The sequence below is a fragment of the Ovis canadensis genome, chromosome 1 (genome assembly GCF_042477335.2).
Source record: "Ovis canadensis isolate MfBH-ARS-UI-01 breed Bighorn chromosome 1, ARS-UI_OviCan_v2, whole genome shotgun sequence".
In the NCBI taxonomy this organism is placed as follows: Eukaryota; Metazoa; Chordata; class Mammalia; order Artiodactyla; family Bovidae; genus Ovis; species Ovis canadensis.
In genome coordinates this window covers 104,787,268-104,810,021 of record NC_091245.1, presented here as the reverse complement: position 1 = coordinate 104,810,021, position 22,754 = coordinate 104,787,268, and the positions used below count along the sequence as shown (strand labels likewise).

General features: G+C 55.1%; 4 protein-coding genes across 10 annotated transcripts; all 4 read left to right on the top strand.

Moving 5' to 3' along the window:
• Positions 1 to 7,743: 7,743 nt before the first annotated feature.
• On the top strand, positions 7,744 to 8,897 carry S100A3 (S100 calcium binding protein A3). The gene is made up of 2 exons (XM_069571531.1): positions 7,744 to 7,878; positions 8,330 to 8,897. The coding sequence occupies exons 1-2, from the start codon at positions 7,744 to 7,746 to the stop codon at positions 8,492 to 8,494; spliced, it is 300 nt and encodes a 99-aa protein (XP_069427632.1). The 3' UTR covers positions 8,495 to 8,897.
• A 391-nt stretch (positions 8,898 to 9,288) lies between these two features.
• Positions 9,289 to 12,632, top strand: LOC138432926 (protein S100-A4). The gene is made up of 3 exons (XM_069574668.1): positions 9,289 to 10,328; positions 11,167 to 11,322; positions 12,333 to 12,632. Exons 1-3 carry the CDS (start codon positions 10,092 to 10,094, stop codon positions 12,495 to 12,497), a joined length of 558 nt encoding a protein of 185 aa, XP_069430769.1. The 5' UTR covers positions 9,289 to 10,091; the 3' UTR covers positions 12,498 to 12,632.
• A 2,470-nt stretch (positions 12,633 to 15,102) lies between these two features.
• On the top strand, positions 15,103 to 18,477 carry S100A5 (S100 calcium binding protein A5). Of its 7 annotated transcripts, none has more exons than XM_069571526.1 (3): positions 15,103 to 15,125; positions 16,327 to 16,485; positions 18,202 to 18,477. In XM_069571526.1, exons 2-3 carry the CDS (start codon positions 16,348 to 16,350, stop codon positions 18,343 to 18,345), a joined length of 282 nt encoding a protein of 93 aa, XP_069427627.1. In that variant the 5' UTR covers positions 15,103 to 15,125; positions 16,327 to 16,347; the 3' UTR covers positions 18,346 to 18,477. The 7 variants fall into 7 exon arrangements, with proteins under 7 accessions (XP_069427627.1, XP_069427615.1, XP_069427628.1 ...); XM_069571514.1 differs by lacking the exon at positions 15,103 to 15,125 and adding an exon at positions 15,616 to 15,761; XM_069571527.1 differs by lacking the exon at positions 15,103 to 15,125 and adding an exon at positions 15,636 to 15,761 and having other exon boundaries at positions 18,205 to 18,477.
• A 1,875-nt stretch (positions 18,478 to 20,352) lies between these two features.
• Positions 20,353 to 22,489, top strand: S100A6 (S100 calcium binding protein A6). Its single transcript, XM_069569867.1, has 3 exons — positions 20,353 to 20,411; positions 20,797 to 20,981; positions 21,342 to 22,489. The coding sequence occupies exons 1-3, from the start codon at positions 20,353 to 20,355 to the stop codon at positions 21,476 to 21,478; spliced, it is 381 nt and encodes a 126-aa protein (XP_069425968.1). The 3' UTR covers positions 21,479 to 22,489.
• Positions 22,490 to 22,754: the final 265 nt, after the last annotated feature.

Sequence of the window (22,754 nt, the reverse complement as noted above, 5' to 3'; positions counted from 1 at the left end):
TCACTTCCCTGGGAAGCTCTGCTGCTTGGGAACTGCTTACAGAGTAGCTCAGACAAAAGCTCCCCCCAAATAAGGGGTGAGAAACCCTGCTTGTTCTCACTGTTTCGCTTTAACTGCACATCTGGGGCTGGTGCTGGGGGAGGTTGGGCAGGCTGAGCAATGAAAAGAGAGGAGCCTATTTCCTAATATAATACCATGTAGGGAAAGGAACCAGTGAACACAGGTCAGGGATGTATGATAATGGTAATTAACATTTCCACAGCAGTTCCCAAAGCTGCTTTCATGAACACTGTTTCTTCAGCCCCATGGTAACCCCCCAGAGAACGATCATTAGGCCCCTTTTACAGATAAGGAAATCGAGAGGAGGAAGCGTCTGCCGTTCGAGGTGCTCTCGTTTTTGGCCAGGCTCTCTCATAGGCCTGTTCGAGCAACATCCCACTGACTCTTCACAGCGGTTGTGTGAGGGCCGTATCGCTAGTTTCCACATTTTACAGAGGAGGACACAGGGCCTGGGAGAGGTTAAGTACGGGCTTCCCCGGTGGCCCAGTGGTAAAGGATCTGCCTGCAATTCAGGAGACGTGGGCTTGATCCCTGTGCCAGGAGGATTCCCTGGAGTCCGGAATGGCTGCCCACTCCAGTATTCTTGCCTGGGAAATGTCATGGACAGAGGAGCTACAGTCCTTGGGATTGCAAAAGAGTCTGGCATGACTTAGCCCCTGGACAGCAGCAGCAGAAGTCATACAGGGAGCGGCGCTGGAATTTGCCCCAGGTCTGTGAGAAAGGGGCTCCTGCTTAAGCGATATGCAGGCGATAGCCTGGGCCTTCCTCTCCTTCCCCTGGGGCTTTGTGTGAGATGAAGGGCACCTGGCTGGGCAAAGTCCAGATGCCCTTGGTCTCTCGACCCTGAAGACACGGGGAAGCGGATCCACTTGGTGATCGCAAGGCCGTAGTGTGGCTGCCTGCAGTGGATCCTGGCTTCTGCTGGCCCTCTGTCCCCAATTCTGGGGCTGTTTGGGCTGGTGGAGGCTGGTCACGATTGGCTGCCTCTGGAACTGTTCCCCGACTGGCTAGGCACCTAATGGGACAAATTTCTTTCTGTGTATTTGACAAACTAACAAACACATGAGTTTCCTAGCTGGTCTCAGTAATCTTCCCTCATCCCACTGCTCCCTGCAAATCTCCGTGCCAAGGCAGAGAGCAGGAGGGTCTGGAAAGTGGTGCTTGCTGTTCAGGGGCCTGCTGGCCAGATTCTCTCTCACTTTCTCCTGGAGTTAGGGCAGGGAGCAGAACCTCAGGGAAATATATCTCTCCTTCCATTGTGTCCCATTGCGACTCTGCTATTTGCTCTTCAAGGTCTGTCCTGCAAGAAAAGAGGGACAGAGGCAAAGGAGGATTCTGAGACAGTTCAATTCAGTTCAGTCTCTTAGTTGTGTCTGACTCTTTGCGACCCCATGGACTGCAGTACTCCAGGCTTCCCTGTCCATCACTGGTTCCCAGAGCTTGCTCAGACTCATGTCCATCGAGTTGGTGATGCCAACCAACCATCTCATCTTCTGTTGTCCCCTTCTCCTGCCTTCAATAGGAGTGACCCCAATGAGGCTCCCCATGCTCCCACATTTAGGTCATTTGAACTCCTCACCGACTCAGGGCTCCCATCCAGGAAATGGGCACAGTCAGGCATTGACTAGGCCCTCAGAAGAGGTGGTAGGTCTAAGCTCTACAGATTCTCTTTGATCCCAGTTCAGATTCTCTCCCCACCCCCATTCCCTAATTCTGTAGCAAAGGCCTCCCTGGCTCCAGCCTCAGTAAATCAAATACCCCTTCCCACACTCTCTCCACACTGGGCTCAGATGATGAGAGAGAGGAGATGAGTCAGTTTGAGGAGGTTCATTGACTCCCACGGGGCTATGAGACTGGGGGTGGGGTCACCCTGTCCCTCAGGCCCAGGTCCTTGTGGCACAAGAATGTTCGGACGCTCCAGGACATTTCATCTGATTTCTCCCTGAGATGCAGAACCAGGCACTGACCTTCAGGGGGCAAAGGGGTTTCCCAGAGGCCTTTGTAAGGTGAAGGTGGTGATAGTGGGGAACCGAGGCAAGGAGGGAGGGGAGATGGAGAGGAGGGCAGTCCTGCCAGGTCAGAGAGCGTCTGCTTCTCTTCCTGCCACCCACATTGAGTGGGGGATTTTGCGTGTGGTTGCTGAGTTACACGCGGGGCCCTCCACTCTCACACGCTCCACAGGACTGTCAAATGAAATGAAGAACTTTCACACTGAAGTCTCAGGGCAGGAATCTTCCAGATTAAAAAAAAAAAAAAATCAAGACCCAAACAAGGTAAAGGGCATGCTCAAGGTGGAGAGAGGAGGGTGGTGGAGCTAAGAGTGAGGGCTCAGTGAAGGGGTCTTCTCATGATGGTCCTCCAGCCCCAGAGCACCTCCTCCCAGACTCTCCAGTCCACCCACCCTCCCCTCAGCTGTCACCTCCTAGGGTGAGCACCTGCCTGCCTCAGTCTGGGCAAACAAAAGGGAGGAGTCCCGGGGAGGTGCAGCCAGGCTGAGAAACAGAGAGGGCTGGGGGATAAGGACTCAGACTGGGAGCAGGTTGCCCAGCTCTCCCTTGACCACTCACGTAAAGTACCCCAGGCCCCACCACTGTAGCCCTGCTTTCTGCTCTTCCTTGCATTTATGTTACCCATCTCTCATAGTACATTTGTTACCGTTTGTTGCCTGCGTTAGAGGGTCCTTTCCACAGAACTTGGATTTTGTCTGTTTTGTTTATGGCTATACCTCCAATGCCTAGAAGAGGTGCTTCTAAATATTCACAGGAGGACTTCTCGGTGGTGCAGTGGCAGGAATCCACCTGCCAATGCAGGGGACACAGGTTTGATCCCTGGTCTGGGCAGATTCCACGTGCTATGGAGCAGCCCAGGCCGCGTGTGCCTAGAGCCCGTACTCTGCAACAAGAAGAGCCGGCGCAATGCGAAGGCCTCACACTGCAATGACGAGCAGCCCTTGGTCCTCACAACCAGAGAAAGCCCATTGTGCAGCAACGAAGACCCAGGGCAGCAGAAAATAAGTACACTTAAAAAAAATAAAATAAATACTGACATGAGTCACGAATGGCTCTTACCCGGTCACTAATTAGCTGTGTGACTTGGGGCAAGTTACCTGCCTCTCAGCCAACATTCACACGCTCACCAGGTGCCAGCGCTATTTGTCTATGAGCTGGGTGCATATTAACTCATTTATGCCTCACAGCAGTCCTATGAAACGGTGACCATTATTTTCCTTGGTCATCCACAGATGATGAAAATGAGGCCCAGAGAGGTGAGGTGATCTGCTTAGGGAAGGTGGCTGCTCATGGCATTCCTGGGATGGCACAGGTGGGAACAGTGATTGACTCAGAACTGAATTAATTGCTGGTCCACATTAGTCCCCTGCTTCTGTCCCCTACTCCCCATAATTCTTTGCCTATAAAACAGAGATAATCACAGCCCTCCCTTCCCTGCCCTCCCACTGCTTGCTTCCCTCATCTAAAGGGGCTGAGTCTTCAGGGAGCTGATGGCAAGGTTGAGCTTCAGGTGCAGGGGGACTCAAGGGAGGCCAAGGTGTCATGAACTCTCTGGCTGCCCCATAAGCGTTAGGGTTTCTTCCCCATTCCACACTCTTCTGGATCTTGAGTTCTCTTTCTGAGAAATGAGGAGGGGTCTCTCCGGCCCAGGGATGAGGGGCGGGAGGAGAGAATTGATATAAAGGGATTTCCATTTCTGGTAATATGGTGATCTGTGCTGGTTTCAGCTAAAAACAACAAAAAGTGCTGGAGAGAATAAAAACAGCTTTTCAAAGCATTAAAGAGCTCACAAGGCGGTAAGGAATGAGATCAAAATCTAAGTGAAAGCAGATTCCAGGAAGAGAGCCAGGTACTGGGCCCCTCGTATCCTGAGGACATCACTAAACTGAGCCAAAGTGACCTTTGGCTTTGTTTGTGGAAAGAGGAAGGGTTCATTTGAGGAGCAGAGGCAAAGGGGACACCTCATGTAATGCTGGGACCCCAGAGGGCTATACCCTTAAGCCCCACACCAGAGGAAACCTACCCCCACCCCAAGGGAGTGCAGGGAACTCGGCCTTGGTGCCATGTGGAGCCAGGAGGACAGGGCACAAGAGCTCTAGCTCCAGGCTGCCCTGGCGAGAGTCTGTGCTTGGTGGGGTGGGGTGAGGGGGCACCAGGGAAACACAGCCTAGACTTCCGGAAGGGCCCCTAGGAGCAGCACGCCTTCCTCCTGGGTCTCAAGGCTTTCTACTGATGGTCCCCCCAGGGAAGCAAGCAGTTTTCTGCCCAAGGTGTCCAGGCGAAACCCTTAGGTGCTGTTTCAGGGGCTCCAAAGAGCTCCAGTGCCGTAGTTCTTTATGTCTCAGCACAGAAAAGAATTCAGGGAGAGGTGAAGTGATATAGTGAAGAAATGATTTACTGGAATAGGACGCTTGTGAGACTTAACACGTGGGAGGACGAGAGATGGCACACCGTGAGAACTTACTGGGCCACGGTTTTATAATCAGAGGAAAAGTGGGGAGGAGGAGAAGACCTTCTTTGTCTTTCTTAGTAGACATCAATGCTTCTATCATTAGCTCCTCCTCCGGGCTGAGCAGGGGAGTTTTCTTGTCTCTACATAGTCAAGCTAGGTTCAAAAATTATTGTTTTCCTAATGTGTACAGACAGCATGTCAGCTTTCTGAGCTTACTGCGCAGTGTGTGGGGCTCACGCTGCCGTTGTTTCATTGTTTTGGGGGATGTCCTGAGCTTCTGTTGTGTGGTTTTGTTGCTAAGGAAGCCTGCTTGGTTTTGGGGTTATGCAAACCTGCTTTCAGGCTTCCCTGGTGACTCAGTGGTAAAAAATACACCTGCCAATGATGTGGGTTTGATCTCTGGGTCGGGAAGATCTCCTGGAGAAGGGACTGGCAACCCACTCCAGTATTCTTGCCCGGGAAATCCCACGGACAGAGGAGCCTGGCAGGGTACAGTCCACGGGGTTGCAAAGAGTCGGACATGACTTAGCAACTAAATAACAACAAGCCTGCTTTCTTGAGTAATGATTAACATTCAGGGGTCTTTCATATTTTTCTGCTTACCATCCCCTAATGGGATTACCTATTTAATCACCTATTTTGTCCCTTTGAAAGTGAAAATGTTAGTAGCTCAGTTGTATCTGAGTCTTTGTGAGCCCATGGACTGTAGTCCCCCAGGCTCCTCTGTCTATGGAATTCTCCAGGCAAGAATACTGCAGTGGGTAGCCATTCCCTGCTCCAGGGGATCTTCCCTACCCAGGGATTGAACCCCAGTCTCCTGCGCTGCAAGCAGATTCTTTACCATCTGAGCCACCAGTACTATGCCCCCATCACAAAGACTGTTGGTCTGGGGATCAAGCAGGGAGAGTGTCTGTGGGCTCAGTGGTCTCACGATAAATGGGGGGCTGAACCAGAGGCTCACCAAGATCCTCTCTGGCACGGGGATTCTCTGGGCAAAAATGTGTCCATCCTTCTTTCGGGATGCCTCTTCAGCATGAAGAGATAGAGGGCGGCTGTAACGAATGACCTGTCTCCTCTAACCATGCAGGAAGGAGATGGACAGGAGGCCATGCCCTGTTCCCAACGCTGGGGGAGGGCAGAGGGAAAATGAAGAGGTGGTGGTGTCTGCAGCCTTTGATGTACGCATGGCTAGGTGTGTGAGTGCGGCTTGTAGTAGGGGTTGCCAGGGAGGGAGGCAGGGGAGCCCCTGGGGGGCATCCTGAGCTTGACCTACTTGGATCTCCCCATAATTACTCCCTTCCTTCATCGGGAGGCTACAAATAGGGATGTCCTGTCTCTGGGTTCCTCCACTTGAGACGCCAGCATCAGCGGTGAGTGCCAGCTGCTTGGGTCCTGCCCTGGGCTGGGTGTTGGCCAGCCCGAGTTCTGTCTCCTGGCTCAGGGTCTGAGCTTGGGGGCAGAGGGGTGACCACAGCAGGGACTGATGAGGTGAGGAGAGTCTGGTGATAGGCCCAGGGGCTCCCTGGCACAGTAAGGGGATGCTGGGGAGCTTGGGTTTAGCGGGTGTGCAGAGCTGAGGTCTGGCCGAGGGATGGGGACGATGGGCTGAAAGCACTGCTGTTGCCCACAGTTAATTCCCCCCTTACCCACTCCCTTCATTCCTGCCGGGGAGGCAAGATGGGCCAGGGAGGCGGGCAAGAGAGGATTCCCTCTAGTCTCCAGGCACTGAGCTCCTGAAAAAGCCACAGTGGTGGCGCCAGGCAGGCTGGCAGGAACCCAGAGGGGCAGTTCAGCCTCTCTGCATTTCCCCATTCCCTGCCATCATGGCCCTTTCCTCTCCTGGGAACCCGGAACTCTGCTCCAATCCTGGGCTGTCACAAAGCGTTAAACCCCAGGCAGCACTTAACCCCATTGTCTCTCCCTACTCTTGACCATCCACCGGGCCCAGCAGAGGACAAATCATTAGGGAGGGAGAGAGCCTTGGCCCAGGCTGCCGCGTGCTGCAGGACTCCTGTCCCCTGGGGGAACCAGGAGTGAGTCACTCGGCTCACGTGGAAACAACACATGCCTTCCTGGCTGCCTTAGGGTTTCCCCAGGCTGGAGGCATCTCCCAGGAGGGCAGTGGGAGGGGCCAATGCTATAGGGGTGGGTGGGCAATTCTGGGAAGGGCTTCCCCTCTAACAGAGCGGGGTACCTGTCTGCAGAGCCTTCTGTTTCAAGACCCTCAGGGGTCAGGCGGATGGCTATAGTTGGGGTAGATCACAGACTGGTCCGGACCGGAGCTGGTTGTCTCCAGAGACCATCTGCTTCAGGTCCCTAATTAGGTCTGTGAGGTGGGATTAACCCCATTTCACAGATAAGACACCTGAGACCTTAAATGGCTCATTCTCACCTGCACAGCTAGTCAGAGGCATAGTAGATCTTTGGATGCAGCTTCCCTGAGTTCAGGACAGATGGGATGGTGAGGGGGTGGTGGTGAGACTGTAGGGGTTCCTCTGAGACCTGACTCCCTCCAAGGATGCTCAGCTTTGCCAAGGACCTGAGGCTGGGAGCCCAGAGCAAGGATCTCCGTGCAGGTTCCTGGCTCTGGGGTCCTGAAGGGGAGGAAGATTCTGGGCTCAGGGGGCTGTCTCAGAGGGTGGTGCAGAGCTGGACCGAGTCACTGTTGGGTGTCAGATGAGAAAAGATGGAGACAATAGTGGGGGCTTCCCTGGTGGCTCAGATGGTAAAGAACCCCTGCAAGGCAGGAGACCCAGGGTTTGATCCCTGGATCGGGAAGATCCTCTGGAGAAGGAAGTGGCAAACTACTCCAGTATTCTTGCCTGGAGAATCCCATGGACAGAGGAGCCTGACTGGCTACAGTTCATGGGGCCACGGAAGAGTCCAACGTGACTTAGCAACTAAACTACCACCACTGTGAGGGAGTGAGGTGACGAGTGGGCCATGCTCCCTGAGGGCTTTGCAGTGATGTCGGGCAATTAAGGCCTCTGTCCAGAAATGGAACAAGCGGTGGTGGTGGGAGAGGGTGGGGGTGGTCGGAAAATAAATGAGGAGCTGGTGTAGTCAAGGAGGGCTGCTCAGAGGAGGGGGAGCTTGTGGGGTCGGAAGCGTGTAGGGGGTTAATCATGTCTGGGCTCAGTCCTTGGGACACTTGGCAGCGGTGAGAAGAAGGGCTGACTCGGCTTCTGCCATGAGTCCCACCTTTGTTCCATGACAGTCAATATGGCCAGTCTTCTGGAGCAGGCGTTGGCTACTCTCGTGAAAACCTTTCAGGAATATTCACAGTTCTCTGGAAACTCGCTCTGCCAGGCGAAGTTCAAGGAACTCCTGGAGAAGGAGCTGCCTACCTGGGCCCCGGTGAGCACCTGGGCCGAGCCCCCAGGAAGCACTGCTTGAATTCTGGGAAAAGACCCTGCTCTGAGTCTGGGGCACAAGGGGGTGGAAGTTAGACTGTGGGGAGGGGTGCTGGGAGGGAAATGGGCACAACCGGAGTCTCAGTTTCTTCATCTGTAAAGTGGAGGAAAATCACCTCCCAGACTGTGGAAGGGCGGTTGGGAGGACTGAGGGAGAGCTCTGTGAAGAATGCCTGACTCGCAGCTGGCGGTCTGTAAATGAGCTGAGAAAGAGGATTTGGGAGGGGAACTGACACGGTGAATCCTCAGAACAGGGAGGCTAAGGCTGAGGCTGAGGGCGTGGGTTGCTGATGGCGGGGAGGAGGCGTGGAGGGGAGGGAAGCTGGATGTGAGCACCAGGCTGCTCTGCCCTCCTCAGCCTGCCTCCTCATCCCTCCCCGCCCCACCCCGCACAGACGACGCTCCGGGAGTGTGACTACAAGCAGTTCATCAGTGCCCTGGACACCGACAAGGATGGCCAGGTGGATTTTGTGGAGTACATGCGCTTGCTCGCCTGCCTCTGCATCTGCTGCCATGAGTACTTGAAGGACAGCCCCCTGAAGCCCTCCTGCTCCCAGTAACGGGCAGGGCTGCTGTCAGAGGGCAGAGGAGGACAGCCCCCTGAAGCCCTCCTGCTCCCAGTAACGGGCAAGGCTGCTGTCAGAGGGCAGAGGTTGGGGTCCTCTCGACCGCTCTGACTCTGCCCCAAGGTCATCCTGAGCACGTCAGCTCTCCCCTTCCGGGCCCCCCAGGCTCCTCCTTCTAGAATCTCCCAGGTTTGCCCCTGGTGTGTCAACCCATGGGTCCAGGAGACACGAGGGGACCATCCCCAGAATCATAGCTAGTGATCTGAAGAGCAGCCAGCCGCTGCCTCCACCCACCAGCCACAGTGGTGGTGGCTGTCAAGGCCCAGAAGAGCATGTCTGGGAGAGAGATTGTGGCGGCAAAGGCCTCTTTTGTTCCTAATAAAGAACTGGCATCACTTGACTCTGTTTGGTTCTTCTGAGAGGACGGCCTGGGGACAGAGTCCCACTGGGGCGTCACCCCTCCCTGGACTTTTCCACGGGAGGACAGGAGGTTGAGGGCAGTTTCAGACCCTGCGGAAATGAAATGGTCCTAATGTCCAGCAGGAAGGCATGGGGGCAACTCGAGGACAATGCCCATGGGAGGATGGTTTGGGGGGGCTCTCTGTCTGTCTGTCTGTCTGTATCGGGCAGGTCTCTGAAGAAGCTCCCTTGGGCTGTGAAGGAGGTGAGAGGAGGGTCAAACTCAGTCCCCCAGACCACATGTTCTGGGAGGAGGGTGGGGCCGTAGGGGAGAGGGCGGGTCTGTTCCCCGCCCTGGGCTATGAGAGCCCAGAGTGCAGCACTAATCTGATCAGGGGTTGGACTAGGGTGTTGCTCCCTGATCATTTGGGGAGGGGTGCTCTGCTGCTGAAGGGGGAAGGAGAGAGACCTTCAGGCAGACCCCTCTCCTTGAAGCCACAGCCACCTGAGGGGTTAACCCCCGACTCCTGACCCTCCCTCAACCCCTGAGCTCATACCTTACCCTGGGAGGTTCCCCTGATCCCTGCCTCCCCTCATTTTGTGCTGCATCACCTCTAACTTTCCTCTGCTCCCTGCCCTCTTCATCCCTGACACCCAGCCCAAATCTAAGCCCCCTCCCAAAGCCCTCTGCCAAATCTAAGCCCCCTCCCAACGCCCTCTGCCACCCCACTGCTCTCGGTCCCTTCAGTCCATCCCTGAGCCCCAAGGCATGCCTCTCCTTCCCCATTCCATCACTCCGGCATCCAGCGCCTTTCTGCAAGGATGTGCCTGCGGGGGGTCCCCAAGCCTCCTTTGGGTGTTAGCCAGTTCCTCCTCCCAGACCCCCAGCTCCCACTGTCCCGGGGCTCACTCCACAAGGTAGGAAGCTCTTTGGGGAGGGGCGCAGGGCAGCGTGAGCCGTCCCCAGCACCGAACCTGAGGGGCCCTCCCTGTCTTCTCAGGCTGCCGCATCCCAGGGCAGTTTCCCACCTGCCACCTTCCACCCCTCTATGCTGGCTGCCTGGTGGGACCACGACCTCCTTGTCCCTCATGCCCCAGGCACAACCTGTCCCTCCCCCCAGCTCCCTAAAACTCGAGCTGAGCTGTGCACACCCACCCTCCAGGCCCCTGCCTGTGCCCCTGGGGCTCTCCCATGTCCGTCTGTGCCTGCTGGGGCAGGAAGCTAGCTTTCCAGGCTGGGCGGGTGGAGGGGGGTGGAGGGGGGCCGCGGCGTTCACCACATCAGCCCACGATAGGAGGGCTGGGTCCTGTTCTCCCGCATCCCCTGCCATGGGCAGGGCCTGGCCCGGGTATAAATAGGTCAGACTGCTGGGTTCTCCCCATTCTTCCTCTCTCCCCATCATCTCTCCCCAGCACTTCCTCTCTCTTGGTGAGTTGTGGTCGCCTGACTGGCATGCAAGAGGTGTCAGGCCGAGGCTGGGTGCAGGAGAAAGGGAGGTGGATGGGGGCCAGAGGCACTAAACAGGTCCAGATGTGAGATTCTGATGTGGAGGCTCTGGGGTGGGTGGTGTGCGTGTGAACAAGTGCGTGTGCACTCAGGAAAGAACAACAAGTGTGAGGTGGCTGGTGGGAACTGTCTGAGGGGTTCTGTGATGCTGGGGCTTGTGTGCGTTGTTGCTGCTGTACACACTGGTGGGTGTGTGGGCTGGTGTCTGCTGGGTGGCACACTTGGATGTGGAAAGCACAGTGAAGGCAGAAGGCGCCTGTGGGCTCTGGCTGGTTATGTCCTAGGAGCCTCGGTCCTGCACCAGCAGCCCAGCCCAAGGGAGGGTGGCCTCCCCGTCCCTCCCCTGCATCCGTGCCTCTGCCACCTCACCCTGCCCCTCCCTATGCACTGGTTTTTTCCGCTAGGCCCCTGGGCAAGCGTCCAGCAGCCTCACCCAGCCCAGTGTTGGGAGGGGGAAAGAATGGGCTGGGGTGGGGCTGCTGTGGGCTGAGCGTACCAGTGAGTGAATGGACCAAGTGAGGGTGGAGAAAGTGCTCCTGGGGAGCTGGCTGCCTGGAACCTGGAGCCTGAGCACCAGGCCCTGCAGGGGTTCACTGCCCCAAGCATACATTTCCCTCTCCCGCTAGGAGCTGAACCCCTTTCTGGATGGGAGCAATGTCACCAATGTGCTCCCTGAGGGATGGAAGTGGGGGGCATTTACAAATACATAGCTGGGGGTGGGGTGGGGAAAATAAGGTTGTCTCTGTGACCCTGCCCCCAGCTCCTGATTGCTGCCATGGCGTACCCCCTGGAGAAGGCCCTCGATGTGATGGTGTCCACCTTCCACAAGTACTCGGGCAAGGAGGGTGACAAGTTCAAGCTCAACAAGTCTGAGCTAAAGGAGCTGCTGACCCGGGAGCTGCCCAGCTTTTTAGGGGTGAGTGATACTGCCTGGGAGGCACCCGTCCTCTGTGAAGCATTACCTATAGCTGGCATCTGCTGCTGACACGGGCAATTTCCAGGCAGAGAGCTTACCCTGGCTGCCTGGGGCCAAAGCACGGTGAGCACCCACAGCTCACTTCCTAGCACCCTCAGAAAGAGGGCAGAGTGAGCAGATAGGGTATGGTGCTCTGTACAACTTCCCTGGAGGGAAACTGATGCTCAGAGAGGCTAAGTAACTTCCCAAGGAAGTCCGTGTTTAAAGCTGAGATCATGAACTGCGATGGTCAAACTCTTGCCATCACTCCAGCAATGAAACTTGTTTTTTTTTTTTTTAAGATTCTGTGAAAGTTATATGCCTTTTTTTTTTTTAGTTGAAATATCGTTGATTTACACTGTGTTTATTTCAGGTGTACAGCAAAGTGATTTAGCTATATATACACATATCTATTTTTTCAGATTCTTTTCCATTATAAGGTATTACACAATATTGAATGCAGTTCCCTGTGTGATACAGTAAATCCTTGTTGCTTATCTCTTTTATATACAGTAGTGTATATCTGTTAACCTCATATTTCTATTTTATCACCATCCCCCCGCCCCATAAACCATTTTTGAGTTTCTGTTTGGCTTGTGGACGTGAAGATACAGTTCTCTGGAGACACTCACACACTTACAGAATTCTCTTGAGCAATCCCAGATGCCGTCTGTATCAACCTTTACGCTGTTTATCTATTGCTTTCATGACCACTGTATGATTGGACTCTTAAAATGACCTTGGCAGAAGAGGCTGTGGTCTCCTTTACGCAGTTGTACCCAGGTCCTCAGACTTCATCTGAGGGGTAGCTTAGCCCCTAGGGCTGGAGGTCCAGAGCCAGGCCCCGCAGGGGTGCCTGTGCCCTCCTGAGCTCCCGTCTGGAGCTCAGACCTCACCCGGTGCTAGCTCTGCTCCACTTCCCGACCCCGACCTCGCTTCCGGTTTCCACCTGTAGCCTCTTCCTCCTGCAGAAAAGGACGGATGAAGCTGCGTTCCAGAAACTGATGAGCAACCTGGACTGCAACAAGGACAACGAGGTGGACTTCCAGGAGTACTGCGTCTTCCTGTCCTGCATCGCCATGATGTGCAATGAGTTCTTCGAAGGGTTCCCTGATAAGCAGCCCCGGAAAAAATGAAGCCTCCTCAGGTGTGGGGGGTGGTGGGCTGCCAGCTGGGGTCTTCCCTGTTGGCGGTGGGCGCATCACCTCACCCTGGCTCCTCCAGATGTGAGCACAATACTGAACAAGTTCAATAAAGATTCTTGAAAGCTATGAGGCTGATGGTCTGAGAAACTCCGGGGGCGTGGGGTGGGGCCTGAGGGATGCCTGGTGGGGGCAGTGGGGAGGGGGTAATGGAGGGTGCTGGGAGTTGAGCTGTAGTCTTCTGGAGAGTGGAGAGTAGATTAGTGAAAGTGGAGAGGGATGCGGGGGACTGTGCATGTGTGTGAAGGACAGAGTCGACTCTGGATGGGGTCAAAGGCAGGGAAAGGGACCCCAGAGGCTTGGAACATCCTGGCTGTAGGATCTTAGCCAGTGTTCTCACCCATCCCACCTCCCCAGCCTTGCCTCTGGCAGGATCTCTGACTGAGGCTGGGATGGATTCGGAGGTCACATCTGCTCCTGGTTGGGGTCTGGAATGGAGTGTGGGTGCCCTGGGGTGGTGGGGAAAGGGCTGAGTCATGGGGAGGAAGTAGTGAGGCCAGAGTGGGATGGGGAGGAAGGCTCAGTCCTGACACTTACAGCTAGGGCCCTGCCTGCCACCTGTTCCAGTGGCCTGGCTTCAGACCCCAGGGAAGATGAATCTTTCCTGTCCAGGGTCAGATCAGGGAGGGGACATGGAGGAAGGGCAGCTTGATGGCCACAGCGTGAGCATATCATCCTTCTCTAAGCCTATCTCTCCCGGAGGCCCTGGGATGAGATTCGTTACCAGTTAACAGTCGTGCTCCATCAGAGGAGGACAGAGGACCTTGGAAATGATGAGTGTAGGACAGTAACTGGATTGGGAGGGAGGGAGATAGAGGGAGGCGACCAGAGTTTTGGAGACAAAATTCTAGGCATGAGATCTGGTAAGTGAATTGAGACTCCCCTCCCCTCCTCCCTACCCCTCCTGAAAATATCAGGCACGATAGTGCTTCTCTTTAGGTTAAAGACCAGCAGCTCCAACCTGCAACGGGTGGGGGTTAGATTTCCAGGCCCTGCTTGGGTGGTACAGGGACTTTCAATGAAGAGGTGAGTAGAAGGCAGGTCCAGAGGCAGAGAAGGTCTGGTTCCCGTGACCTTTCAAGCTTTCCCCTTTTCTTCCATCACGTTGTGTTTTTCTCTCAAGTTGCAGAGGAGTGGGGTAGGTGACTCAGATGTTCCTTTAGAATGTGACTACAGAGACTCGGATAGAATTTTGATCCAGGAAAAAGTTTGCCACTTCTTCCTTCTCCCCCTCATCCCTCGCCCCGGTCTGCCCATCTTCCATCGGAGTGCCCTCCCCTGAGTCTCCCTTCTGCATCACTCTCTACTTTGGAAACTCCTGTTGCTTAGCGACCAGTCCCTGCTGCCTCTTTACCTTTGGCAGCTGGGGGTGGGAGTGGAATTGGGGTCAGCCGGGAGCATCTAGGCAGGCTAGGGTTTGGCGGCATCAGCCACAGGTGCTAAGCCCCTAACTCTGTTCTCTTCTCATTCTTGAGCTGGTTGGTGGTAGAACAATGTCTGGGCTTCCCTGGTAGCTCAGCTGATTAAAAATCTGCCTGCAATGCAGGAGACCCCAACAGGGTTCCTGGGTTGGGAAGATCCCCTGGAGAAGGGATAGCCTATCCACTCCAGTATTCTTGGGCTTCCCTGGTGGCTCAGATGGTAAAGATTCCATGTGCAACGTGGGAGACCTGGCTTCAATCCCTGGTTTGGGAAGATCCCCTGGAGGAGGGCATGGCAACCCACTCCAGTATTCTTGCCTGGAGAATCTAATGGACAGAGAAGCCTGGCGGGCTACAGTCCATGGGGCTGCAAAGAGTCAGACACGCCTGAGCAACTAATCACAGAACAATGTCTGAGTCTCCCCTAGGATATAGGCAAATCTCCTTGACTCACACCCTGGTCATTACTGCACCTTGAACCTGCTCCCCAGAGTCTGCAGCCTCTACCCCATCATCCAGCCCTACCCGTCCCCGATTTCTGCCTTGGTCTCCCTGATTCCCAGTTCCCCAGGAGTCTCTGACAATTCTTTCCCATGGTGACCAGTGAGGTGTCGAAGAATCCTTTAAAAATCTTAGCCTACATACTCGCTAATGGCCTTGACCATGCCCTTGGCAGGAAACATCTTTCCCCGCTGATTCCCATCTTGAGCTGCATCTGTTCTGCTCTTGGGGTGGGTAGGAGGGCTCCAATACAAAGAGCAGCCTAAGGTATGGGTGGATACCCTGCATACCTCCTGATTCTTCTTTCCAGGGAGCCTGGCTGTCGTCCCATCAGATTGTGAGTTCTGGGTTTTGGTTGGAAAGACAAAGCTTCTGGGATTGAAAATGTATGTACCATGGTAAACTCAGTATGCTCCCATCCCCTCTGTTTAGAAACAAGTGAGGTGAGATTCGCAAAAGGGGGTTTCTTTGCAGCCATGTCCCAGGAGGCTCTGACCTAAGCTTCTTTGGTCCCTGGCCCCTTCTTATTGGCCCTTCTTTCCCCTGGTTTCCTGGGGATTGGAACAAGGGAATAAAGGCAGAGAGCAGTGGCAGGCAGCCCGAGTCTGCCGCGTGAGTTCTCTGGCTCTCTCTTTCCTGGGTGAGTCCTTCCTTCTGATCTCCCTGCTCATTTATATGGTAGGGCAAGCTGGGCGATGAGGCCAGAGGCTGACAAGCTCTGGTGACCTCCCCCAAGAAAGGCTGGGTCTGATGAGTGGGCATGTGCTCAGGGAGGAGAGGGCCAGGTATTTGGCATCATGGCTATGAGAATTTCCTGAGAAGTGGCCCTGGAGGTGGAGGTGGGGATCGGAACCAGCCAGGAGGCTGCTGCAACTGCCGAGACCCTCGCCTTCCACCGTGGTCCTGGCTGAGTCTCCCGGTGGCGGGGAGAAGCTGAGGGTTTGGGGAGGTAGGAGTTGAATGACAGGTCCGGTTCAGGAATAGCCAGGTGGGCTTCTGGCTGAGGGTAGGAGACAGCAGCTTCTTCCTCGTTTCCTGGCTCAGGACCCTGCACAGATTTACCTGCAGCCCCCAAGTTCCTTGGGTGTTGGCTCCTTCCTGCCTAAGGGGGAAGTGGTTTTCAAGTCTGAGTCACAGGAGCTCCAAGAGCTTCTTCCTTTGGAGGGGTGTGTGGCTGTGCTGGTGGACTGGAGGGCCCCATCAGACCCAGCCTCTGGATCCAGCCCTCACAATGACCCCGGAGAGGAGGCCCACTTCCTTCCCTGACTCATGACTGGTCCGTGTGTACAGTTCTCTGGGCGGGAGCCTGGGGACCAGCCGGACAAGTCCTGTCACCCCTCCCGGCTTCCTGTTGAGATCTTATCTTCCAGTTTCAGCCCCAGGTTCCTCCAACCCCTGGATTCTCTCTTTGCCCTGTCCCCCACTTCTGTAATGGGACACTCCCTGATAGTGGGTGGTTCAGGCTCCTGGGGCAAGGAGGGTGACTAGGGCAAGGAGGATGACCTCTGAAAAATGAGTGCCCAAGCTGGGTCAGGCTGGAAGAAAATCCTGACCCTTCATTGGTTCCACCATTTGCCACCAGTTCTTCTGGGGAGGTCAGCTTTTTTACAACATCTTCTAAGCAGGAGAGTGTGCAGTCTCCTTCCAGGGCTGGTCAGGCTCTGGCTGTTCCAAGTTTGCTGTGGGTCTCACTACAGCCTATCCTGAGACATTGGGGTCCACGTGCTAGATTTTGGTCTCACCATGCATTCCAGTCACTGCTCCTTGAAGGAGAAGCTTGGAGAGGGGCTAGTGATGGGGTCCGGCTTCCTGGGGAACGTGATCTTTCCCTCTCCCTTCAGCTTCTGGAACTGCACGCCGTGATGGAGACCCCCCTGGAGAAGGCCCTGACCACTATGGTCACCACTTTCCATAAATATTCTGGGAGAGAGGGCAGCAAACTGACTCTGAGCAAGAAGGAGCTGAAGGAACTGATCAAGAAGGAGCTGTGTCTTGGTGAGGTAGGTTCTGGTCCCTCCCCTGCACCCCAGAGTCCCAGTGCTCCCTGGGCAGTTGGGGGAAGGGAGGAAAAAGAAGGGGAAGCACGGATGCCACTGTCAGGGGCTCCCCAGCACGAGGGAGGGAGGCCCCTCCAGAGGGGGCGCATGTCTGTCTGCAAGATACACTAGTCTCAGCCAGGACAGGATGGCCAAAAGTAGGGGCGGAGACCCCAGGAAGACGGTGGGCATCTTGGGCGTGCACAACTCTAGACCTAGCGGGGAGGGATGAATCAGGTATCACTGGGAACAGAGAAGGGCAGCGTTTGCAGGGTGGACCTCAGCCCGGGTGAGGGATTCAGAGAAGGAGATCACGGAGACTTCCAGGTTGAGGCTGGGTTCCTGCAGCTGTGGAATCTGTGAGAGGAATGGGGTGGGTGGTGGGTGAGGGGGTTCAGCGGTCCAGGTCAGCTATGCAAAACTCACAGGCAGGGCTCCCACCTGGTCCTGCTCTGTGCGTCCACCACTGCTGGGGCTTTCAGCTGATGCTGATGGGGGACCCCAAAGGACCATTCTGCTAGTTTGTGAACACAGGTTGGAAGGAAGCAGAACTGATTCTTACCAGATGGAGGTGGTGGGAGGGAGGCAACTGAAGAGGGAGAGGCCTATGTGGTAGTCATCACATTATTGTTACACTTAAAAAAAAAATTGAGGCTCAGATACATTATACAATCTCCAGCTAGTGGGAGGCTGGAATTCCAGGCCAGCTCCACGTATCACTCTCCCTCTTTCCTTTAAAATCAGCCTGGGGCAGGGGGCTCTCCTGCGGCATCCTGAACCTTAGCGGACCTCCCTAGAGAAAAGTGGGAAGGCGTCTCTGTGGACAGGGGACCAAAGCACGTGTGGGTGTCACCAGGCCTCCCCTCTGGCCTTCCTGCCTACTTCTCTGCATCCTGGAGTTAATGAGGGCAGAGGGAGGGGCCGTGGGTCCGGCAGGGTTAATTACAGGGAGACGGAGGCCCTGGGGAGGGCCTGGCTTTAACAGGAGCCCAGATTGGGGACAAGCACGGCGTCACAGAGAGGCTGTTTCCATCTCCGTATGTCCCGACGTCCTGTCTCCTGTGGCAAAGCTGGAGTGGAGGGCAGCGAAGAGGAGCCGGCAGGATGTGCCTGTATTTTCTTCCTGTTTCCCCCAAGCGCCCTGTCTCCCTCCTCTTGTAGAGCTGAGCTGGGAGGGCAGGGGACCAGACAGAGAGCAGGCCTGGGTGCCATGCACTCATTCCATACAGCTGTCCTGCAGGCTCTCCTAGCTAGGGAACACAGAGCTCTAACCACTGCTCTCGTGGAGGGATGTGTGATCTGCTTGCGTTCTGAACGATCCCCAACAGGGACAGAGTAAGACTTGGATGCTGCTCAGGGCCAGTATAGTCACCAAGCTGTTTCTATGAGGTGTTGTAGGAAATCTAGCTGTTTCTTTGAATGGTAGAAATTGTTGAGAGGAAGAGGGGTGCCTGCAGTAGCTGTACTCTAGTCATTTGTTCAGGTTGAGGAGTCAGGGCACGGAGGCTCTGCTAGGTGTCAGATCCCATGCTGGCTGTGGCCTGGGGGGAGGCTCTGGGGGTTGAGATGCTCCGTGTTGCTGACTCAGCTGGTGATCAGCCTGAGGCCACCTTCCCAGGGGCCACCGCAGGGCTGGGAGAGGTGGCTGGCTGATCTGTCTCTCTATTTGGGCCCTCGAAGAAGATGAGGGAGAGCAGCATTGACGACCTGATGAAGAGCTTGGACAAGAACAGCGACCAGGAGATTGACTTCAAGGAGTACTCGGTGTTCCTGACCACGCTGTGCATGGCCTACAACGACTTCTTTCTGGAGGAGAGCCAATGACCGGGGCCTGGTCCCTGGCCCCGGCAGCTCTGTTCACAAACCCTACATGGCCCCTCACCTTCCCCTCCCTCCCAGACAGACCCTGCTTCAGCCTTCCCCTCCAGTAGAGGAATAAAGGTTTTCCATTCCAGGCGTCCAGGGCTGGTTTGGTAGATTCTTTTCCACCTTTGCTGGGGTGGGGTGGGCCCAGGCAGAGCTTCTCCTTGAGTAAATGGACAGCCTCTGGGAATTAGGGTTCTGAGTCTTTCAGAGTGGGTGTGACTAATCTTATCCAGGCGTAGTCTTGCCCTCCACACACACACACACACAAATGGGGAAGCGGGGCCAAGCTTTTGCTTGTCTCGAGGGAATGCTGCAAGTATGCAGAGAAAGCTGCTGAGGCAAAGTGCTCGGGAACGAGGACACGGGTGAAATCCTTAGGTGCTTTTTCAGGAGCTCCAAAGAGCTCTGGTACCATAGCCCTTTATGTCTCAGCATAGCAAAGAATTCAGCAAGAGACTAAGTGATAGAAAAGAAGTGATTTACTGGAAGAGAACGATTGTGAGGTTTACAAGTGGGTGAGTGAGAGATACCGGGCCCTAAGAACTTACTGGGTTACAATTTTACAATCAGAGGAAAGGTGAGGAGGGGGAGAAGACCTTTGTCTTTCTTAGAAGACATCATGCTTCCATCATTAGCTCCTCCTCTGGGTTGAGCAGGGAGTTTTCTTGTCTCTATATGGTCAAGTTAGGTCCACAAATTACTGTTTTTTATGTGTACAGAGAGCATGACCTCGGGATCATTAACTTACTGAGCTCACTGGGCAGTATGTGGGGCTCATACCATCACTGTTTTGTTGTTTGGGGCTATGTCTTATGTTTCTGATGCATTGTTTCGTTGCTAAGCAAGCCTGCTTGGTTTTGTGGCTAAGCAAACCCACTTTCTTGAGTAATCATCAATTCATAGGGGTCTCTTATACTTTTTCTACCTATAGTCCCCTAGTGGGATTAACTGTCCCACTACTTTGCCCCTTTATTCTGTCCCTTTCACTGGGGGCAGCTGGGATTTGGTTCCTGAGGGCAGTGGTGGGCAGGCCAGAATGACTTGTCCCTGGCTCACAGGAGGCTCTCCCTCCCCCCAACCCCAACACACTAAGAAAACAGAGTCTGGCCTTGACCTCCAGGCCAGGCCCTTCTCCTCCATTTCCCCCTTTGCAACGAGCCCCATCCCCCATCATCTCTGGGGTCCAGAGATTTCTGCTGTCCCCACTTCTCCATAGCAAAATCCTTTCTTAGAAGAGGATCTGAAAAACTTTGCAGTGGAGGGTAAATAACTAACGACACAGGGCTCTGCTCGCCTGGGTGTGCGTGCACTTTAAAGGGCAAGAGGTTCCGAGTGGAATTCGGGAGGGGCGTGGGGTGGGGGAAGGGAGGGGGTGGTGGCGGCAGGAATTTATTTTCCCTAGTGGGATGGGTGTTCCAGAGGCCCTGTCACTTCTATCCTTCATCGAGGGTTTTCCCAGCATAGCCACCCTCTTACTTCTACACGGACAGACAGACAGACAGACAGACAGACAGACAGACAGACACACACACACACACACACACACACACAGTCGCTGCCCGGTTCTCCGCCTCCTCCCCTTGCCCTGTCACATCAAGACATGGGGGACAAAATGAGGTTGGGAGATTAGGAGGTCTTCCTTAAGCCCCTGACACCCACCCCACGGAGCCCCAGGACATGCAAAGTTCGGCCTGGGTACTGTGTAAAGAGCCGGCAGGGTGGGGCGTGGGGGGGACATCGGCGGCAGGGGCGCTTTCGCTGACCGGCTTCCCTGCGGCGCAACTATAGGGCGGGCTGGCCGACCACTCAGCCTTCCGCTCGGTCGCTCCCTTCTCGTTTCGCTGCAACCGGCGGTGAGTTCTCCCCAGGGCCGCCGCCGGCGCTCCCTGGTCCGCTGGCATTCAGAGTAGGCCGGTGGCGGGGAGAGGCAGGCCGTGTCAGGCTGGCCCCGGGCTAAGGCATCCTATGGGGCAGCTCTCACAGCGGGCCTGGGAGGCTGCAGGAGGGTGCGTCCCGGGCGTGGGGTGAGTCAGTGCCACGGTATGTAGTCCTGTGAGGATGTGTGCGTGTGTGTGTGTGTGTGTGTGTGGCGGGGGGGCGGGGGGGGGGCGGCTGGGTGTGCAGCCTCCAGCCCACACTCCCAGCATACTCCCCAACTTTCTTGGAACCCCTAGAGGAGAGTTCTCAACTGTGGTCCTATTTATTTCTTAGGATCCTAGAACCACCTCTGTTCTGGTTCCCTTCTCTGCAGGACACTCATCTCTTGGCCCTAGAGTCTGCCCTCCCCTCCCCTTCCAGCCCTGGGCTTTCTCCACCAAGGCTCACCTCACTCTAGCCAAAGGGAGTCGAAGGGATTGCTTGACAGTGGTCTTGAGGTGTGTGGGTGAGTGAGAAAGCCTTGCTGCCCAGGCTGCTGACCTGTCCCGCTGCCTGCACCTCTGAGCCCAGTCTTCAGCTATGGGGACACCCCCTGGATCAGGCCATTAGCCTCCTGGTGGTCATCTGCCACAAGTACTCCGGCCATGATGGTGACGAGAACACCCTGAGCAAGAAGGAGCTGAAAGAGCTTGTCCAGAAGGAGCTCACCCTTGGGGAGATGAGTGAGCCTCCCAGGCCCCCTCTCCCCACCTCCCACTCTTTAGCAGCAGGATTGGGAGAGGACGGGGTGCCAGGTGCATCTGACTCACCCCTGTCCACATTCCAGGGCCCTAGACCACATGTCTTACCGTTGGTTCACACTCCTGCGGGGCTGGGGCTACTCTCAGCCTGGTATTCCCTCCCTTGAGTGAGGGACAGAGGAGGGGTAAAGCCAAGTGAAACCAAGGTGGAACTGGATCTTTGGTGACGAGTGAGAACAGAGACACTTGTATGAGAGAAGGCTGCCTGGGAGGGGGAAATGCAGAGAACTCAAGGTCTCATCACCATTGAGTCTGGCTTTCCCATTCTGACACATTAAAAGATGCAGGATGAGGAAACCGCAGAGCTAATGGATGAAATGGACCAGAACAAGGACCAGGTGGTGAACTTCCAAGAATATGTCACCTTCCTGGGGGCCTTGGCTATGAGCTACAATGAACTTCTCCGGGACTGAAAATAAATTGGGAGGTGGAGACGCCCTCTGTCTGATCTGTCTGTCTAATGGTGGTAATTGTACGATAAAATTATGATTATTTTTTGTTTAAATCTACCCCTGTGTCCTGGCTTCCCTGTGATTTCTGTCTCCTCTGCTTGATGCCGCATCAACCATCAGAAGGTTACAGTTACCTCTGGGAGTGACTCAGTGACTCACCAGGCCAGGAAAACTGGTGGGAAGGCTCACAAGATGGTGGATGTACCCTAACAGAGTGGCTGTGAGCTCATAAGCTGGCTTTGATGTGGATTAGAAAAGATGTCCACTCTGGGTGAAGCCGCCTTAAGGAAAGGCTCGAGGGGTCCCCAGGCTTCCTGGTGGTGCTAGTGGTAAAGAACCGCCTGCCAGTGCAGGAGACAGGAGAGATGGGGGTTTGATCCCTGGGTCAGGAAGATCCTCTGGAGGAGGGCATGGCAACCCACTCCAGTATTCTTGCCTGGAGAATCCCATGGACAGAGGAGCCTGGCGGGGTATGGTCCATGGAGTTGCAAAGAGTCGAACATGGCTGAAGTGACTTAGCACACACACACACACACAAGTGGTCCCCAGTAGAGTGGGTTCTGGGATGGGCTTGGAGGAAATGGTGCTTGAGTCAGGCTGTGTTGAGCCCAGAGTGGAGCAGAGATGGTCCTAGCAAGGTCCCTGATGATGAAGACTTATTTTTGCTCTGGGTATGGTCAGAGCGGAAGAGTCACAAGCGCTGGGAGGCGGGGCTGGTCCACGTTCTCACCACAGTGAAGTGGGGGCAGAGGAGGTGCCACTGACATGCCCAGCGCCTGGTCAAGGAGTGTTCTGTCATTCTGTTGAGACCACCACAGACAGACAGGACACTGGATGCTTGAGTTCCATTCTGATGCCTATGCCCTGGGTGGTCGAAGTTGGGAAGCACGCTTCAGGAGTCTGTCCGTGCATTCAGGGTACAGGGTTCTTTGTACTAGGGGTGGTGGTCTGAGAAGCTGGCAGCTGTGTCAATATGTGAATCATGGGGTGTTCGTGAAAGGGGTGGAGTGGGGGGGTCCTCAGGATGGGGTGGGGATCCCAGGGCTGGGCAACCATGGCTTCAAGCTTTTCTGTCAATATTGATCCAGCCAATCCCTACAGCCTTAGCAGAATGAATCACCCCGGTTATTCCATCAGAGCCAAGCCTCATTCTCAGCCCCCATCAGGGAAGGTGAGTAACTGTCTGAATTACTGCCTGAGTTCATTGTTTGCGTTAGTGTTTTCATGTGGTGGGTGA

Bases quoted from the DNA above. Each gene is read 5' to 3' on its own strand.
- S100A3 (XM_069571531.1), top strand. From the start codon at position 7,744: ATGGCCAGTCTTCTGGAGCAGGCGTTGGCTACTCTCGTGAAAACCTTT. The intron at 7,879-8,329 runs GTGAGCACCTGG...CACCCCGCACAG, and splicing joins AGCTGCCTACCTGGGCCCCG to ACGACGCTCCGGGAGTGTGA.
- LOC138432926 (XM_069574668.1), top strand. From the start codon at position 10,092: ATGTCCGTCTGTGCCTGCTGGGGCAGGAAGCTAGCTTTCCAGGCTGGG. The intron at 10,329-11,166 runs GTGAGTTGTGGT...CCCTGCCCCCAG, and splicing joins CCAGCACTTCCTCTCTCTTG to CTCCTGATTGCTGCCATGGC. The intron at 11,323-12,332 runs GTGAGTGATACT...TTCCTCCTGCAG, and splicing joins AGCTGCCCAGCTTTTTAGGG to AAAAGGACGGATGAAGCTGC.
- S100A5 (XM_069571526.1), top strand. From the start codon at position 16,348: ATGGAGACCCCCCTGGAGAAGGCCCTGACCACTATGGTCACCACTTTC. The intron at 16,486-18,201 runs GTAGGTTCTGGT...GGGCCCTCGAAG, and splicing joins AGGAGCTGTGTCTTGGTGAG to AAGATGAGGGAGAGCAGCAT.
- S100A6 (XM_069569867.1), top strand. From the start codon at position 20,353: ATGGGGCAGCTCTCACAGCGGGCCTGGGAGGCTGCAGGAGGGTGCGTC. The intron at 20,412-20,796 runs GTGAGTCAGTGC...CTTGCTGCCCAG, and splicing joins GGGTGCGTCCCGGGCGTGGG to GCTGCTGACCTGTCCCGCTG. The intron at 20,982-21,341 runs AGATGAGTGAGC...TTCTGACACATT, and splicing joins GAAGGAGCTCACCCTTGGGG to AAAAGATGCAGGATGAGGAA.